The sequence below is a fragment of the Cicer arietinum genome, chromosome 6 (genome assembly GCF_000331145.2).
Source record: "Cicer arietinum cultivar CDC Frontier isolate Library 1 chromosome 6, Cicar.CDCFrontier_v2.0, whole genome shotgun sequence".
NCBI lineage: Eukaryota > Viridiplantae > Streptophyta > Magnoliopsida > Fabales > Fabaceae > Cicer > Cicer arietinum.
In genome coordinates, this window is record NC_021165.2 from 52527341 (window position 1) to 52548399 (window position 21059).

The window sequence follows — 21059 nt, forward strand, 5'->3', positions numbered from 1 at the left end:
ACCAAGGGTACATCTAGTCCTCTTGCACACCACAAGAGATTTTCCACTATTGTTAGAATAAGTACAAGTCCCACCCTAGGACCTTTCTTACAAACTCCTAACAATCACCCTAAGATAGCACACCACTATCTTAGTTTACAAAACTTCAAGAAAGAACACCACTTTCCTCAATTTACAACACTTGAAGAAAGTACACCACTTTCTTCAATTTACAACACTTGAATGGTTTAGCAATATGGATTTTGACTTAGATCAATATGATATAATAGTTGATGTACAATGATAACAATCCAATACAATTTCAAGTACACTAGAGAACTTTTCTCAATGATATGAAAATGTAAAATCTGTACTTGAAATATAAAAGTGAAACTTTGAATAAATCAAAACATTTTAGAAAGTTTGTTCAAGGTTTTGTTGTAGGATTGGTTATTGTTGGATCTGAAGTTATGGGGTATTTATACTCCATAAACATCTCTTCAGATTCGTGGCCATTGACCCAAGAGGTTTGATGAAAAAATACAATGATTTGGAGCCATTCCAAATCTGAAAAATTGTATTGCTTCCAGTTGTATTCAAATACAAGATGTGTGTATTCGAATACACCACTTTGTAACGTTCAAAATATTTAAAAATTACACCTTGTATTCGAATACACATGTGTATAGTCGAATACAGATTTGTGAAAATTTGCCACTGACTTACTTTGTATTCGACTACACATAGTCGTAGTCGAATACAACTTTGAGATTTTTGCTTATGACTTGCTTTGTATTCGAATACAGGATGCTGTATTCGAATACACTTATGTATTTTGCCAAAAATATTATTTTCAAACATTATTTATATATTTTTACTTTTTGAAAATCTTTTTGATGCATATGCTAAAATGAAAGGTTCTCATGTGCATTTGAAATATACGAATATTAGATTGCATCATGTACCTTTACATTATAAAACTTCTAGCATATTTGACCATAGTTGTCTTTGATGTTTGACTTCTTTTTGAGCTTGCAACTTGATCACTTTCCTTGGTCTTTGTCTTCATCAAAAAACATGTATTTTACAATTACTTTGAACTTTTTGAACACCTCGAATGCTTCAGATTTTTGTTTCAAGAAATAAACCCAGGTTTTTCGTGAGAAATCGTCGATAAAGGAAATGAAGTACCTTTTGCCACTGAAAGATTCTGGAGTGGTTGGCCCACATATGTCGGTATGAATCAGTTCGAGAATATGTTTAGCTTGATATTCTGCCTTCTTTTGAAATGAGGTTCTTGTTTGTTTGCTAAGCACACATTCTTCACAAAACTTTCCTTCATAGTCCATGTGTGGTATCCCGTGCACCATGTTCTTTTTCGCCAACCTTTTCAAACCAACATGATGTAGATGACCAAAGCGTAGATGCCACAGCGACGCTTTGTCTTCGACATTGACTTGGAAACATTTTTCTTGAACACTTCTCAAATTCAATTTGTACATTCGATTTCTCCCCATCTCGACTTGAGCAATCAGATGCCCTAGCTTGTCCTTCAAATGCAGTATCCGATCTTTTATAAGTATCGAATAACCTTTTTCTGTAAGTTGCCCCAAGCTCAGGATGTTGGTCTTGAGATCTGGTACATAATAAACATCCTTGATTGATCCAATCAAGCCATCCTTCTGTAAGTAACAGATTGTACCCTTGCCTTCGACTTTCACTTTCGATGCATCTCCGAAAGACACATGACCATCTTCAATCTTTTGCATTTCTTTAAACAGGTGTTTGTGACCACACATATGATTACTTGCCCCTGAGCCGAGATACCACATGGTGTCATTACTGGTGTTGATTTCATTTTGAGCCATCAAGAGAAAGCCTTCATTCGATTCAGCTTCCAAAACTAGATTGGTTGTTTCTTCTACCTTCTTTTCGACTTGACAATCCTTTGCAAGATGTCCCACTTTACCACAGTTATAGCATTTGTAGGAGTTGCAATCCTTCGCGTAATGACCATACTTCCCACACTTGTAGCATTCGAAGTTGGAGTAGTTCGACCGACCACCTCTTTGACCACGTCCTCTGCCACACACATTCTGCTGGCTTGACTGTCCTCTCTCGAAGTTGCTGCCTCGACCACCTCGACCATGACCTCCACGACCACGTCCTCTTCCCCGAAAGTTTTGAGAAAAGAGTACCTTTTCGTCTTTAATTGACTCCTTGGTTTGATGTGCTTCCTCGACTGCTTCTTCCTTCTTTTTCATCTTACGTTGTTCGTGTGCTTCGAGAGAACCAGCGAGCTCTTCGACTGAGAGTGTCGAAAGGTCATTCGACTCTTCTATTGCACACACAATATTCTCAAATTTATTTGTTAAAGATCTCAGGATCTTTTCGACAACTCGTGCATCAGTCACCGTTTCTCCATTTCTAGTGAGTTGATTCACCACTGTTTGTACACGCGTGATGTAGTCAAATACTGTTTCTGATTCCTTCATATGCATCCTCTCCAATTCACCACGAAGAGTTTGGAGTCGAACTTGCTTCACTCGATCTGCTCATTCGAACGCCTTTTTTAACGTGTCCCATGCTTCTTTCGACGTAGCCGACCCGACAATTTTCTCGAAGCCTGAGTCATCAACTGCTCGGAACAACATGTATAGTGTCGTCTTATCCTTTGACCGCGTCTCTTTCAACGCCTTGTTTTGAGCTGCCGTATATCCCGCAGTATTTGTTGGTTCTTCAAACCCATCTCTGGTCACCTCCCACGCCTCTAGAGCTCCAAGAAGAGCTTTCATTTGGACACTCCAATTATCGTAATTTGACTTCGTTAGTCGCGGCAACGACATTTGACTCATCACGTTTGCCATTTTCTCTGATGCCAATTTGTGAACAGAAAACACTACTTTTATATATTCTGTTAAAATGAAAATACAACTTTGGTCTTTATATAGTCCCATTACTGCTAATCTAAGAAAACAAATAAATACTATTAATATCCCCCTATCTCTTGGTCTTCCAACTACAACAGAGACTTTGTCTTTCCACTAACTTATTAATAGAAACCCACTAAATATAACATTAAAGTTTATTCAACAAGGAAGCATAAATGGTTTTAGACTACACTCCACAATTGTAATTGCAACTGTAATATTGCAGATTTTGTAGCTGCAATTGCAGCTGCAATTGTCTACATTTTTTTAAAATACAAAAATTTACAATATAACTGGTCGCAATTTAAAACAAAGTCACATAATTTACAATTCGATTTGATACGTGGTACGAGTATGGATTCGCAATACACTACATATGAAGAATTCAGTACGTTAAGGGGTATAGAGAATCAGTAGGTGTTGGTTCGTATAATAGTGTGATTTAATAGTAAGTAGTATGTCGTCAACAACTTTTTTTTAGCAAAAGTTAAAATTATTAATTACAAAATATTTATAAAAGTTTATTGTTCTATGTCTTTCCTAAAGCCAACGTTGACCCAATACCCAAAAGCTCTTATAATAATAACATTTAATAGTTATTATGTAAAAAAAAATAACATTTAATAATTTATTTTTTGGTTTGTAACAAAAAAATACATTTTAATAGTTTATTTTTTGGCCTATAAGACTGTACTAACACTTGAGTGAACAAGGAATAGATTTCAATAAGATAACTGCAGAAAAGAACAAAGACAAGACAACACGAAATCATACAGACGGGACAACACATACACCTGAAAAGATGGATAGGAAAAAACAAGCACGCAAAACAAAATTATATAAAGTAAGACAAACATGTGCAGAACAATAATAAAGTAAAGTACAAGGTACTTGATGATGACAGGCGAGGGTAATTTAGCAAAAGTTCTTTCACTTATCTTACCAGAGTTGGTTGAACCTTTCTATCAGATGATCTTCTATTAGAAGCAGAGTTATCTTGGTTTTGATCTTGCTTCTGAATGAACGGATGCAACCATTTGTTCTAGTGCTTTTGACTTCACATGTATGAGTCTCAAATGATGAGTCACACATGCAATACACCAGAGGCGAAAACCTTGTCCTTGAGTATACAGAGGAAAGACTTCAGACCTTGTAGCAAAATGATTGCCAAAGTGGCTCTAGCTAGGTTTTGACATGACCATGAGTTTGATGGGATGATGAGATGATTAAACTCATTTGATGTATAAAATTCTCTAGTGGTGAGATCAGGTGGTGATCTTCCATAAGAGAGTCTTGGTCCTTTACATGTAGTCCAGGCTTCTTCGAAGATAATCTACTTTCATAATCATTTCAAATGCATCATCTTTGATCTGATGAGGATATACAACTTGTTTCCATTCAACGTTCCAAAAGAATGTTGATTGAATGTTGAACTTCTCGTCATTTCTCCTAAAGGGTTGCTGCACATTTGAACATACATTCAAATCTTCGAAGTTTTAGAGAGATTTTCCCTAATTAGTTAGATTCATTGTTGAAATACATTATAATGTTTCCATTATTTTTCAATAACAATTATGTTGTGTCCACTAATAGTTCTTCTTATGACAGGATGAAAAATAGTATTAGTAAGCAGACTTTTCTCACTTATTCACTAACTATGCCTTATAGAAGTGTACAAGTTTTGTCCAGTTTGTCATTGAAGAGTTTTAAACGATACAACCAAAAGACACATTGGAAGGAATGAATTTTTCAGAATATATAAAGACATATCTTAAAAGAGGAAATAAACAAGGAGTTTTAATCTGCTGTCCAAAAGAGAGATGATCAGACAAAAAAAGTATTTCCTTAGATAATTAGAATATAAGATTGTATCTGTCATATAGATATTACTTTGAGATGATTACTCTATTTTAAGGGACGTAGTAAAAATCCTTATTCATGTATATTCTTCTCTTTGAGTATTTAGTTGTCTTAATACAAAGATTTTGTTTTACTACTCAAGCTGTCATTGAAGAGTGATTTGCATAAGGACAACTTTAACACGAAAAACCTTTTCCTAAAAACAAATAAAATACCCAAGAAAGAAAGCTTTGGAAGAGAGATGAAATTGACACTTGAGAAAATAGATGTTATGCAACAACACCATATTTATTCTTCAGATAACAATTACAGTCCTTGCGAGTAGTCTTTGTCAAGCCAGAATTTGAGCAAAAAAAAATGTTCTTCATCAAAACTTTCAACTTACTTTTATAAAAACGAGTTTAGACAGCGTAAGGTTGAATCATAAAGAACTAAAATGCGAGAAATAAAAGAGGATAACGGAGACACATATATTTTTATACTGGTTCACAATAAACTGTTGACACATCTAGTCCTCCCTTTTCAAAGAAATTTTGCCTCAATAGAGTCGATGACTTAATCCTCTATTTTCATAAATAGCGTACAAGTATTCCTAACTCTACCTCTTAAGCGTTGAGTATTTTTCTCTAGCCTCAGAACCATCTTCAACTTTCTGGCATTCTACTGTTGAGGTTCATTATACCTTTTAAAATGTCTCTTAAGGATGAAAGGGTTATTTTCACTATCGGATTGATTTACATCAATTCTAGTGTGTGTCTGATTTGACACAATGTTTGTTTCTAGGATTCTAGCTCTCATTGAGAGGATGTTACAAATCAAGTCCTATATCAGTAAAAATGTGTGAAAACACTTTTAATGATTTACATCAACACTAGAAACTCTCTATTGTGAGGATAATTGATCCATTCTTTTCATTTGATGTGTTCTTGAATTTTTTAGATTTTCTTCTTAACACGTAGCCTTTTTCATTTTCTCTCTCTCACATTCTCTCTTTTGTATTGGGTTGGATGAATTCTTCTTAAATACATAGATGAAGTATTCGTTGAGAAAGTTACCATTGGAAATCTTCAATCACTATATAAGTTAGACCAGTCTTTAATATGTTTCCATATATATCTGTGAATGATTATGTGTATCTTGGTATTGAGGACAAGAAAGTAGAGGATACTATGATCAAATGATATCTTAATGACTTTCAGACAAATAACAAATTTATGATTTTCATCAGAGGATACATAAATGCGTTGTCTTCTTTGGAGCGTTGACTTTTGTTAGAGCTTTGACTTCTTCAGAGCGTTGACTTTCACCAAAGGATTCATAATAACTCACAATTAGACAATCAAATGCTTGATGTGATTTATCAGAGGTAGAGGCAATCACTTTCTTGTCACACCTATTAGAGACATGCGAACTATTAGAGGTAGGAGAACAATCACTTGTTGAATTCATTGGAGCCAAACGAACAAACATTTGTTGAGTTCATCAGAGGCAAATGATCTAAGACATATTTGCATTGATCGAAGGTTACTAGAACAAAACATATCTGCTTTCATTAGAGGTAACTGGAGCAAAACATATTTGCATTAATAAGAGGTAACTAAAACAAGACATTGCTTGTGTTTCCAGAGTCAACTGAGACACAACGTCATCACTAGAGTCAACCAAAGTTTTCTTGCTTTTTTCAGAGTCAACCAAAGCTTGCTTGCTTCTTCCGAAGTCAACCGAAGCTTGCAATAACAAAGGTGTGTGTCACCACACTTAGAAGGTAGAGCAAAAATGAAGTCTTGGTTTGTTTTGTCTTCTTCCAATCATCAGAGGATATATCTTATATCAGAACACATACTTTGCTGCACTTGTCTTTTCAGTACTTCTTTTGCTATATTACAACTCGTTCCATTAGTAGATCTCTAATTTACTTTTAATTTATGCTACTTTAAAATGGATAGTCATTAATATAACTCTTTATCTTCCAATGTAATCTACACACTTGACAAATACAATTAGGGAATAATTGTTTTTTTCTTTGTTTTGGTTATCATCAAAATATCAACCAGAGGATTGTAGCTAAAACTACTTTTGCCCTAACAATATAGATCCATTAGTTTGACTTATTGTCTTACATGACTTTAAATTGAAGACATTATCATAAACAATGTCACTTAAGTAGCTTATGCTCAGTAGATTATGAATTAGTCATTTTACAAGTAAACCATTTTTAATAGAGGAAGGGAAAACATTAACTATTGTGCCGTGCCTAATGATCACCTCCAAAACTTACAAATCCTCCACTTTTAAAGGTCAGGTCTTGGAACACATGCTTTTCTCCTTCACTTCTCGTGGGCATCCATTGTCCAGGTACCATGACTGATGTTTTGACTTTGTTTCTAAAAGGTGTCTTGTTTATTTTATTCTTAGGTACCCACAGTTGGTTGGGTCCTGGTTTGTTAGTTCCGAAATGTGTCTTCTGTTTCCATGTTTTTGTGTGTGCATAAAACAAGTTATTTTATTTGAACTTTCTTTAAGCAATATACAAAAGCAGTATCATGTAAGTTAACCTTAGGAGTTTCCTATATTTCTTCAAAACCAATACCTCGTTTATTGTTTCTTCCAACACCATTAATCATAAAGCTTCTCTAATATTGTCAAAATATTTCTCAAGTGAGCTATATTTATTTGTTAAGATGACATGAGCCTTACTAAGAGTTTTCAATTTTGAAGAAACATTTTGGCTCTTGTTTAGAAACTCATTTAACATAGTTATAATTTCATTACAAGATAAGTCAGAAAATACCTCTATTTCTTCATCAATAGACTCATTGTCAAAATCCGAGTGTGTACCTGCCATCAAAGCCATGTTTGCATGTTCTTCATCTTCACCAGATGATTCATCACAATCATCCAAAGTAGCCATTAGACCTTTTTTCTTTGTCTTGAAGTCTTTTCTTTAGGAGCTTCCCTTCTCAAGTTTAGGACATTCTTATTTGAAGTGTCCTAGTTCTTTGCATTCATAGCAGATGACCTTTTTCTGTCTTATTTTTCACCTGTTTCCCTACTATTTTGGGATCGTTTTAAATCTCTTTTGGGAAAAGGTTTTTTTCTCTTTCTTTTTCTGTTGTTCCACATGCACTTGATTTTCCTTGAGATGAAAGACAAGTCTTCACTCTGATTTTTTTTATTCGCTTTCCTCTAATTCTTTAGTATCTTGTAAGGCTTTGGAGTTTTCCTTCTATACATGGGGCTTGAGATCCAAAGACTTTGACTTCTTCTTTGGTTCATTTTCAACTAGTTTAATCTCATGGAATTTGAGTGAACTCATTAGTTCTTCCAGAGGAAGTTTGTTTAGATCTTTAGTTTATTAAATTGCAATTACCTTTGGTCTCCATTGGCTAGAAAGACTTTTGAGGATCTTTTTGACGTGATTGGAGGTAGTGTAGCTTTTGTGGAGAACCTTCAATCTAAAGACAAGAGTTTGAAATCTTGAAAACATTTTCACAATGTCTTCATCTTTGTCCATCAGAAAAAGTTAATACTTTCTCATATGGAAGTTTGCTTTAGCTTCCTGCAATTTCTTGTTTCCTTGAGATGAAAGACAAGTCTTCACTCTGATTTTTTTTATTCGCTTTCCTCTAATTCTTTAGTATCTTGTAAGGCTTTGGAGTTTTCCTTCTATACATGGGGCTTGAGATCCAAAGACTTTGACTTCTTCTTTGGTTCATTTTCAACTAGTTTAATCTCATGGAATTTGAGTGAACTCATTAGTTCTTCCAGAGGAAGTTTGTTTAGATCTTTAGTTTATTAAATTGCAATTACCTTTGGTCTCCATTTGCTAGAAAGACTTTTGAGGATCTTTTTGACGTGATTGGAGGTAGTGTAGCTTTTGTGGAGAACCTTCAATCTAAAGACAAGAGTTTGAAATCTTGAAAACATTTTCACAATGTCTTCATCTTTGTCCATCAGAAAAAGTTAATACTTTCTCATATGGAAGTTTGCTTTAGCTTCCTGCAATTTCTTGTTTCCTTGAGATGAAAGACAAGTCTTCACTCTGATTTTTTTTATTCGCTTTCCTCTAATTCTTTAGTATCTTGTAAGGCTTTGGAGTTTTCCTCTATACATGGGGCTTGAGATCCAAAGACTTTGACTTCTTCTTTGGTTCATTTTCAACTAGTTTAATCTCATGGAATTTGAGTGAACTCATTAGTTCTTCCAGAGGAAGTTTGTTTAGATCTTTAGTTTATTAAATTGCAATTACCTTTGGTCTCCATTTGCTAGAAAGACTTTTGAGGATCTTTTTGACGTGATTGGAGGTAGTGTAGCTTTTGTGGAGAACCTTCAATCTAAAGACAAGAGTTTGAAATCTTGAAAACATTTTCACAATGTCTTCATCTTTGTCCATCAGAAAAAGTTAATACTTTCTCATATGGAAGTTTGCTTTAGATTCCTTCAATTTCTTGTTTTCTTCATAGTTAAGAACCAGAGCAACAAAGATACTATTTGTTGTTTATTTGTTGCTGCATTTTTCAAACTCTTTGAAGGTGATATTATTCATCATAAAGGTTCTTGCTTTATTATGTATCTTGTACTATTTCTTTTGATCAACATTGAGATCCTTTTTGGATATTTCAATATCAACAGCGTCTTTTAAAGCATCATAGTCATATTCGACTATGCCCCAAAGTTCAAAATCATATGAGATATAGAAACTTCTGAGCATGTCATTCCAGTACTCGAATCTTTCTCCATCAAATTAAGGAGGTCTGTTAACATTCCCACCAGTAACTTCATCACTAGAGTTAGTCATAATAACACAGATCTTTACTCAAAACATATTAAGTGACTAACTTTGAGATCGTACTTTTAAAACCGATTGTAGAATGAGAAACATAAGAAATGGGGGTTTGATTTATGTTTCAAATTAAAAAGCATTTTATCAAGATTAAAACAAAACGATGAAAACATAACAAATAAATAGAAAAATAGAACAACACAACCAATTTATTCCAGTTCACCACCAATATAGTAGCGATTCCCAGTCCCTTCAAACTAAATGATTCAATCCTATAATTTGACAGCTAAAACACACTTCCACTGAACACCTGTTAGTCAAACTGATTGTGTTCAAGTCTTCTCAACCTTCTAGCTTAGTATATTCAAGTTGTTGAAGGATGTAGTCACTGTTGGGCTAGGTTACAAATATGATGGGTTTAAGGGTTTTCTAAATAGCACATAATAGGGTGTTTACAAAGTTGTCTTCTGATAAAATATTTCTCAACACTTAGACAAAACAAAAGATTAAGAGCAAAAGTGCATAGACGATTGTATCGTGCTTATTGTTGAATGTTGTTGTGTATTCTTCAATGAGGGGTTTGAATTGTGTTTCTTTTTAGAATCCTTTTAATGTGACTAAGCTAGATTAAATAAAGCAGGATAAATGAACAAGTACATAACAAAATAAAACAAATGGTTTATCCTAGTTCACCAAGAACACAGTAGCTATGTTAAGTCCCCTTTAACCTAAAGGATTTATTCCACTAGATCACCATAAAATTACACTTTCAATGAGCGCCTACTAGTCAAACTGATTGTGTTCAAGTCTTGTCAATCTTATAGCTTAGCAATCAGACTGTTGAGGTAGGAAACCACTACTAGGCTAGGTTACAAGAGAATAGGTTTAGTTATTCTGAAAAAGCTCTCACAGGTGAGTGTTTACCATTTTGTTCTCTTAGAAAATTATCTCAACACTTACGTAAAATGAAAGATTAAGAGTAATAAAGTAGATGAGTTTGTGTCTGCTTATTGTTTGTGTGTTTCTTGTTTTTCTAGTGAGGAATGCACGTCCTTTTATAGAGATCGTTTAGGGTTTCTAGTCGTGTTCCTGATTGCAAGAAATCAACATATATCATGAAGTTTCATATTAACCTTTCGAGATTGATTTGATATAGAAAACTTTCCAAAATAGATCCTTGTAATTGATTTAGTGTATCTTGGTATAAATACGAGGAAATAGAGGATACGATGATCAGAGCATGTGTCATAGACTAATATGTTTTCGCTCACAGGTTAAATACAAGTAATATAAATGTAGCTTAGGACAACAACTCGAGTCGTCTCACAATGACTTTTGACAATATTAACCGCATTCAGAATCAATAAAAAAAATAAAGAGGGGGTTTTGAATTCTATATTCGGAACAATTTATGGAACAAATTAGAATCACGTATGTTGGAACGACTAATCCACTGGTTTGGGAATTTGAGACCTATCATAAGTTCTATCAACATGTTCCATTTATAATTGGGATTCTATTCCTTTTAGACTATATAATTGATCAAGCAAGTCTAAATCAACCCTATGTGAATTTTGTTTCATTGACTAGATTAAGCATCACAATAATTGATATATTGTAGTTTACGATCAAGCATTGAAAAACTACAATTAATTAATTTAGAAACCAATTTCTGTCAAACCAAATTATCAACTCTATTGACATTCAAATTAAGCAATGAGAAAACAATATAATCAAGAAAAGGTATAACATCAACAACGTGAAATTAACATTATAAAAATAAACCTGAAGGTCTTCATGAAATCCTGGAACAATGGATTAATCTTAGAATTTAGCCTTTCATCAAAAATCCGCCAAGGAAGGTTATTGTTCTATTTTTTCCAAATAAGAAATCTCTCTATTGTATATGACTCCCCAAAAACCCAAACCCGACTTACTAAAAAAATAAAATATATAGTACTCATTTTGGGCACTAAAAGCTCCAAGGAGAAAAACAAGTGGCCCGATACTAAATATTATTATCAAATTTCAGGTCACGTAATCAACAGTTTTGACCAAGTACAATTCCAATTTTGGGTTTTTCTCCAACATAAAAGTTGTAACTCTGACTCTTAGATTTCCAGTGCGTGCTCGCATGCGTCCATCTAATATCTAGAGCTCATGTTATGGCCCATAGAGCGAGCAAGGATCAATATACAAACAATTATATTAAAACTCAATTATGACCTAAAGTATAGAAATATGCTAAAAACCGAATCTTAGACTCAAAAGGGCTTTCAAAAGGCACCGTACAAAGCTAGAAACATGTGCCCAAATGCATTGATCATAGAGATTTATACAAGTAGCAGATTCAATGTGTTCTTCAGAGGATGCACATAAGCTTTGTCTTCTTCAAAATGTTGAATTTCATAAGAGCATTGACTTCTTTCATAGCATACATCATAAATAAGAGTTAGAGTATCAAATATTTGATGCGATGATGTGATTATTAGAGGCAGAAAATCACTTGCTTATGAAGCTTAGTCGAGGAAGACTAACAGAGCATAATTGCATTTATTAGAGGCAAATGAAACATAATATATCATGTATTTCCATAGTCACCCGAACTAGAGCATTGCTTGCATTATTGGAGTGAACCGAGATAGTGCGTTACTTGCATCACTAGTGGCGCATGTTAGAGCGCTTTCCCCAGGCTTAGAAAAACCGAGTGAAGTGAAGTCTTGTTCTTCCTTTGTCTTAGTCCAATCATTAGAGGATACGACATAAAACCCTATAAAATTCACTTGATTTGGGCACTGCACACTTTTTGTGAACAATTTTTAATTTTAATAAAAAGTATAAAAGTATTGCCGGAAAGCTCCCTCTTAGAATATGCATGTTCATTTCATTAGATGAAATATATTTTGACATAGTAGTTTAATGTGCATTAGTAATTGAAGTTAAAAACAAAATTCATTGCTTAAAGTTTCTCAAAAATACATTATCCCCCTTTTTTCATCATACAAAATAAGAGGAAAAAAAAAAGAAAATATAGAGAAGCAAAAAAAAATAAAAAAATAATTACAACAAAATACAAAGAAAATAAGAAGCTAAGGGTTTGAATTTTTTAGCCTAGCCATAATTCAGCTAAGGATGTTTTAAATACCCTCTTGATTTTTGGCATTTTGTTGCATGAACGCCTCAATTTGGGCTTCTAGTCCTTCAAAATCTTCCTTTTTGACAAATTGAGAGGGATCAAACATGGGACTAGAGGGAGTTACAGAGGGACGTCTAGAAGCAGAGTTTGCAGATCCTAAACCAGTAGGAATAGGAGCATCAAGAGTGCACATCTCAATATGTGGGATGAGCACATGAAACTGCACTGGTGCTACTAGAGCAACTGCTAAAGGTTCTAGAAGAACACCACTAGAAAGAGGTGGATGATCCCTTGATGAGCCTGCTGATGTGGGTGTTAGTTGCTTTCTTGACTGATTACTCTTAGCTTTCTGATGCTATAAGATCCGTAAGTAGATGATTTCCGTTGTTTGTCTAAATGTTGCAATCTATGATCCTTGTTGTCCTGAATCTAGTTTGTGACGAAGGAGAGGACTTTGTTCCACTCATTGGTAACATCGTTAATATCCAAACTTTGGGCATTTCTATTCTGGATGGAGGTAATTGTTGGAACCAGGATGGTTCTACTAACAATTATTTCACATGTTTTGATGATAACAAAGGTACTTTGTGAGAATAATCTATTGCACTAATGATTTCATTAAGTGTGTAGTAAATAGAACCAGGAAACAGAGGAAACGAAGATGTTATAGGAAACGAAGATTTTAGAAAACACAAAGACATCAAAGTCAAGTGAAGTCAAGCAATGTTCAGGCTCTTGTTTTTACATGCGCAGTTGTGTGTGCGCATCTATTTTTTAATATTTGCCTTTAAAGCGTCTACCTAGTGTGCCTCTAAAGCTTCTGCGCGTCTACCTAGTTTGAAGCATGCCTCTAAAACATCTACTATAGTAACTTTAAAGCTCTTATTCAAGTTTTCTCTGAAGCTCATGTTCCACTCGCTCTAAAGATTACAATATGTTCCAAGATGCTACCTTTGATACGTAGCATGCTTTGAAGATGCAACAAGGTGACATTTTTCATGCCACTAATTCTAAGTCATGAAGTTCTGCCTCTGACTACCTGAACCAAGCAACACATCATCTAACTCTGTGATCAAGTTATGCTCTGTGAAGAAAGTATACGACACTGATTGAAAGTCAACACTCTGATGATGATTGAGTTGTTTTAAAATTATGAAGGTCCAAGATTCGATTATGATATGTTTATGTTACTCTTAAACAAGCTTGTGAAAGAAGATTCAAGTTGAATTATTTTCTAGCACTATATAGACATTCTCGCACATAATATTTCTAGAAGATTTGACTGAAGATTCGTTGGAATTAATCAAGCTTCAAAAATCATATTTCCAAACTGTTTATCAAGGTTTATTGTTTGTGAAAATCTCTATTGACCTCGTGCAAGGAAGATACGCTCAAATGATTCAAGGAAAATTAATTTCAAGCGATGTCTATACATTCTTACAGATAAACATTCTAGAAGATTTGATTGAAATTTCATTTTGTAACTAATCAAGCTTCAACGGTCATATTCCAATTCGTATCTATCAAGGTTTTTTGTGTGTTTGAATATCTCTGTTGACTTCACACAAGGAACATATGCTCATAATTTGTTTCAAACAGTATTGAAACCCCAATGTACGCTATATAAAGGGATAAATTACAGAGAAGAAAACATAACACAACAAATTAGAAAACCTTACGAACTCAAAATTCAAGGTTTCAGAATTCAAGGTTTCAATTTTAACTAAGGCACTTTTTCAACTATATATTACTTAATGCTCTGTTTTATTGTGATGTTCATTGTAATCAATCCACTTACAAGAAGGAAAAACAGAACCCATGTTCACCCCTTTCTTTCTCAGCTAGTAGTGTGTATTTTGCCTCAACGACTTGTAGGTTTCCAAGTTGGAAGTTGAAAATATTTGACTTGTAGGGTCAACGTGTTGTAGTGTGTAACACCCCAACCATTATTTCGTTATCGGAGGTGCTACCTCACAACCTTCTCGCCCCCTATCCACCCGATGGAAATAACGAGTTTTGCCTTCCGTGGGATTCGAGCCTGGTACTTGGGAGATAAGTATCGCCTTCACACAGTCCCACGACCTTCTCGCCCCCCTATCCACTCATGTGTTTTGTACCATTAATTGACATTAGAGCTCAGTCTCAAGGTCGAGCACTTTATAGTGTTTGAGAAAAGATTAACTTTTCAACATGTCTCGTTTTGGTGATGAAGCCACAAGAGGAAAGATCAACAGGCGCCCTCTGTTTGATGGATAGCACTTTGAGTACTAGAAACGAAGACTCATAAGTTTCTTTATTTCACAAAATCCTAAGCATTGGGATTTGGTTGAAACTGGGTACACTGCTCCTACTAATGAAGATGGTACTATAGTATCCAAAAAAGAGATGAATGTTGATTAGAAGAACAATTTAAAGATGCATCATAACGCCATAACTTTTCATGATGAATACAATCACATTCAAGTAGTTTGACAAGCGCACCAACAAGGACACAATTAAGAGTATCTATGATGCTCTGGTTTTGACCTATGAAGCAAGCAAACAGGTCCAAAAGGCAAAAGCTAATTTTCTAGTCAGATGCAGGAAGATGAAGACATTGAAACTATGTTTTTCAGGTTTCAAACTTTGGTATCAGGGTTAAAAGTGCTTAAAAAGAGCTACACACTTATTGATCATGTCAAAAAGATCTTAAGGAGTCTGCCCAACAATTAGAGACCGAATATCACAACTACTCAAGAGGCAAAAGACCTGATTAATCTTCGTCTAGAAGAGTTAATTAGATCTATCAAGTCTCACGAGATTGAGCTTGTAGAGGATGAGCCCAAGAAGAAGTTGAAGACTCTAGCTCTCAGATCCAAAGATCTGGAGGCATTATTTATATGGGTGCACGTTCACCGTGTTCAACGACCATAAAAGCTTGAAATATTTGTTTGATCAGAACGAGTTGAACATGCGCCAGAGGCGATGGATGGAGACTCTCAAGGATTTTGATTTCACACTGCAGTACCACCCTGGGAAGGCCAATGTAGTGGCTGATGCGTTGAGCAGAAGAAGTGTATCGGTGTCTTCACTAATTATGGCTAGACAACAAGAGTTGTGGGAAGCTTTTAGGGACTTGCACTTGAACGTAGAGTTTGCACCGGGAATTTTGAAATTCGGAATGATTAAGATCTCGAGTGGACTACTTGAGGACATTGCAAATTCTCAAGATGACGCCTTAATTCAGGGGAAGAGGAATCTATTAGTGCAAGGGAAGACGGCTGAGTTCAAGATTGGGGCAGATAATATTTTGCGGTGTAATGGTAGGATTTGTGTACCAGGAATTACAGATATGCGGAAAACAATTTTAGAAGAGGCGCATAAGAGTAAGCTGAGTATTCATCCTGGAGCAACAAAGATGTATCAGGATTTGAGGCAGAATTATTGGTGGCCAGGAATGAAGAAACATGTGGCGGAATATGTATCCACTTGTCTAACTTGTCAGAAAGCGAAGGTGGAACATCAGCGACCTGCTGGAATGTTGCAACCTTTAGATATACCTGAATGGAAGTGGGACAGCATTTCCATGGATTTTATAACCGGATTACCAAAGACAAGGAGAAAGAATGATTCCATATGGGTGATAGTGGATCGACTAACTAAATCTGCTCACTTTTTGCCGGTAAGGACCACCTATAAGGTAGATCAGCTAACGGAGATCTACATTGCTGAAATTGTGAGGTTACACGGGGTACCATCGAGCATTGTATCAGACCGTGATCCGAAGTTCACATCGCATTTTTGGGGAGCATTGCACGAAGCGTTGGGAACGAAGCTACGATTGAGTTCAGCTTACCATCCACAAACGGACGGACAGACTGAAAGGACGAATCAGTCCTTGGAAGATCTGTTGAGAGCATGTGTACTAGATGATAGGGGAAGCTGGGATGATGTACTTCCGTTGATTGAGTTCACTTACAACAATAGTTTCCACGCAAGTATTGGAATGGCACCATATGAAGCTTTATATGGGCGCAAGTGTCAAACGCCCTTGTGTTGGTATAAAGACGGTGAGAATATGATTGTCGGACCAGAGATGGTGCAACAGACCACAGCTAAAGTAAGGAAGATCAAGGAGAAAATGAAGACTTCACAAGATCGCCAGAAGAGTTACGCGGACAAGCGTCGCAGACTTTTGGAATTCGAACAGGGTGACCATGTATTTCTGAGAGTCACACCTACTACTGGAGTAGGTAGAGCCTTGAAATCGAAGAAGTTGACTCCGAAATTCATTGGACCATATCAGATTTCTGCACGAATTGGGCCGGTTGCTTATCGGATTGCATTACCTCCGATACTGTCCAATATCCATGACGTGTTTCATGTGTCGCAGTTGAGGAAATATCTCGCAGATCCATCTCACGTGATCGAACCAGACACAATCCAGCTAAAGGATAACCTGTCGTTCGAAGTACCACCCGTGAGAATTGATGACAGGAAGATTAAGCGGTTGAGGACCAAGGATGTTTCGTTGGTCAAGGTGATCTGGAACCCAATTACTGGAGATGCGACTTGGGAACTGGAGAGCAAGATGAGGGAACAACACCCAGAGTTATTTATCGATGCATAGTTTCGAGGACGAAACTAATTTTAGGGGGGGAGTAATGTAAGACCCATAATTTTAAAGTACCCTTTTATGTATTTTTGGTATATTTTGGATTTTGGCTCGGAGGCTTTTAAGCCAAAGTTAATAATATTTTGGAGTTTTATAATCAAAAAGATATTTCGATGCCAATTAGAATTTCTCGTCGATAAATAAATTGAATTTAACTGCGGAAAATACTTTACGGTTAATTTAAGGCGTTTCGGGTGAAAAGGTAATTTAATAAATATCTAGATTTTGAGATATTTGTTAAGTTATATTTATTTTATATATATATGTTTGCTTGGAGGGAAAAAGAAAGGAAAACTAGAAGGAAGGAAAAGGAAAAGAAAATAGTATATAAAGGAAGGAAGGAAAAAGGAAGAAAGGAAAAACAAAGGAAAGAAAAAGAAAGGAAGGAAAATTTCAAAACTTCATCTTCTTCCTCTAACCGTGACCCATTTTTCTCCTTTCTCCCATTTTCGTTTTCGTCGCTTTCTTTTCTTCAAAACTAGTAACCCAAGGTTGGGGGAGAGTTAGATCAAGGTTTTAGAACGGGGAATCTCTTAATGACTTATTTAATTAATGTTGTTTGAAAGTCGTTTAAGTTAAATGGGTATTAAAAATGGGGAATCTTTTAATACCTCGGTTTACTTAATGTGTATTTGAGGAAAATGTTTAAGTTAACTGGGCGTTGAGAATGGGGAATCTCTTAATGTCTCGGTTACTTAACTATCGTTTTTGAAAATCGTTTCGGTAAATGAGTATTAAGAATGGGGAATCTCTTAATATGACTGTTTGCTTAACGTTTTGTTTTGAAAATCATTAAGTTAAATCGGTATTAAGAACGGGGAATCTCTTAATGACTTATTTAATTAATGTTGTTTGAAAGTCGTTTAAGTTAAATGGGTATTAAAAATGGGGAATCTTTTAATACCTCGGTTTACTTAATGTGTATTTGAGGAAAATGTTTAAGTTAACTGGGCGTTGAGAATGGGGAATCTCTTAATGTCTCGGTTACTTAACTATCGTTTTTGAAAATCGTTTCGGTAAATGAGTATTAAGAATGGGGAATCTCTTAATATGACTGTTTGCTTAACGTTTTGTTTTGAAAATCATTAAGTTAAATCGGTATTAAGAACGGGGAATCTCTTAATGACTTATTTAATTAATGTTGTTTGAAGGTCGTTTAAGTTAAATGGGTATTAAAAATGGGGAATCTTTTAATATCTGCATTTGCTTAACGATTGTTGTGAATGGAGTCTGTGTATGCTCATGCATTTCATTTGGTAAATTGTGTCGACCCGTGATAGGTGACACCTTGGTAAACTGTACGGACCCGTGATAGGTTGTACGTTTGCGATTTATATTTTAGTAAATCGTGTTGACCCGTGATAGGTGACACCTCGGTAAACTGTACTGACCCGTGATAGGTGGTACGTTTACGATTTACGTTTTTGGTGAATTGTGCTGACCCGTGATAGGTGGCACCTCGGTAAACAGTACTGGTCTGTGATAGGCGGTACGTTTACGATTCCCGCTTTTTCTTTTAGTAAATCGTGTTGACCCGTGATAGGTGACACCATGGTAACTGTACTGACCCGTGATAGGTGGTACATTTACGATTTACATTTTTGGTGGATTGTGCTGACCCGTGATAGGTGGCACCTCGGTAAACAGTACTGGTCTGTGATAGGCGGTACGTTTACGATTCCCGCTTTTTCTTTTAGTAAATCGTGTTGACCCGTGATAGGTGACACCATGGTAACTGTACTGACCCGTGATAGGTGGTACATTTACGATTCCCGCTTTTTCTTTTAGTAAATCGTGTTGACCCGTGATAGGTGACACCATGGTAACTGTACTGACCCGTGATAGGTGGTACATTTACGATTTCCGCTTTTTCTTTTAGTAAATCGTGTTGACCCGTGATAGGTGACACCTCGGTAAACTGTACTGACCCGTGATAGGTGGTACGTTTATGATTTACGCATTTTAGTAAATCGTGCTGACCCGTGATAGGTGGCACCTCGGTAATTGGTACTTTGGCCTGCGATAGGCGGTACGATTATGATTTACGGCCCTTCGAGGAGGGTTTTGGTTTGGAATTCCGAGTCCATGCATTTTGGCATATACGCATTGCATTAGGGTGCTTGGCACGCGAGTCGTGGTTGATTTGAGTTTTATGATTAAGTGATTTGAATTTGAGTCGTTGTGGTAATTGCGTTGAAAATGCTAAGTGTTATGTGTTGATTGTTGTGTGTAAGTATGATGGTTATCGAGATCCCAATTGCCGTGGTAATTGCGTTGAAAATGCTAAGTGTTATGTGTTGATTGTTGTGTGTAAGTATGATGGTTATCGAGATCCCAATTGCCGTGGTAATCGTGTAGGAATTGCTAAGTGTTAGGTTGTGAACTTGATTAGGAATGACTTGAGTAAATGCATGAATTTTTGGAAAAACGATCAGGGAAATCGATTTCCCAATCGATTGGATGAGTTGCAGGAAGTTCACCATTTTGACCTAATCGATTTGCCAATCGATTGTATAAATATGTCTTTCAAAATCTTTTAAGAAATCGATTTGGAAATCGATTGGCAGAGAGGCAGGAACTCAGCAAAACTGCCAAAATCGATTTGGAAATCGATTTGGCAACACAGGGACTCATCAGAACTGACAAAATCGACTTAGAAATCGATTTGGTCATGCAAAAACTCAGCAGAACTGACCAAATCGATTTGGCAATCGATTGACTCAGCAAAAGTCCTCATTTTGAGTTAGATAATCGATTTCTCAATTGATTTATCAATGCTTTGGTCAGTTATGTATTACTTGATGGTTTGAGAACTTCATTTTGAGTTCATTGTTAATTGGCAAGCATTATATGAACTTTTAGCATATGGAAAATCCTGTTAAGGTGCATGCTTAGTTGAAAAGTTGTTTTGAGCATTTAAAAACTTAATTGCTATGTGTTAACTGTTATTTTCTGGTTGGTGACCCTTTACAATTATTGTGGAAATCTGGGCTTTGCCCTCAGATGAGAGTCAGGACGATCCTACCGGTTCGTACCCTACGGACGGGAATGGAGATGGGAACGCTTGACTGCAGTTACTTTAGGAGGATCTCACGGGGCGCGTGGAGATACTCAGGGTGTATAGCTTTTTGGTAGAATGATCAGATTATGATGATGTATAGGAACTAGGTGTCCTTCTTTTGGATTGGAGTATTTTTAGTTTGGAAAACTGTATTTATACTAATATTGTCAGTTTGACTTCTTATTCGAATGGGTTCAATGTACCATTTGATGTTGTGTAAATGTTTTGGATTTGTAATTGGAGAAACTTTTCCGCTGCTTGTAAATTATAATGACTCAATTACTTATCCAAAGGCATTTCCTGATTTAATTCTCTGTTTCATTTTAATTACTTTTGAAAAAAAAAAATACACCCTCGCTTTGAAAAACGGGGTGTTACAAACTTGGTCGTCTTAAATTTAATGTCTAAATCTTGAGAAAAAGGAAGTTCTAGAGGAATGATTCCAAGTCTAAGAAGAAGGTTATGATGGCTACATGGGATGACTATAATGAATCCTCTGATGAAAGAACAAGCTGATATGGCTCTGACGACACATGTTGACTCTGACTTTGGAAACAAATATGTGGACGAGGAAATTGAGGTACTCTTTGATTTATCTCGCACTAAGCTGATTACTGTTACATATGATTTTTTAATTAAAAATCACATTATTTCTT

The 21059-nt window shown here is 35.7% G+C and overlaps 1 protein-coding gene across 10 annotated transcripts in view; it reads left to right on the forward strand.

Moving 5' to 3' along the window:
• The window catches only part of LOC101493605 (uncharacterized), a 44036-nt gene extending 23329 nt beyond the window's left edge, over positions 1-20707 (forward strand). For all 10 annotated transcript variants that reach the window (XR_012163817.1, XR_012163818.1, XR_012163813.1 and 7 more), the window contains one exon: positions 20346-20707. Coding sequence is in view for 1 of the 10 variants with exons in the window: in XM_073370569.1 (XP_073226670.1) it covers positions 20346-20349 (4 nt within the window). In the remaining 9 variants the exon portion in view is untranslated. The remainder of the gene's footprint in view (positions 1-20345) is intronic.
• The last annotated feature ends 352 nt before the right edge of the window (positions 20708-21059 follow it).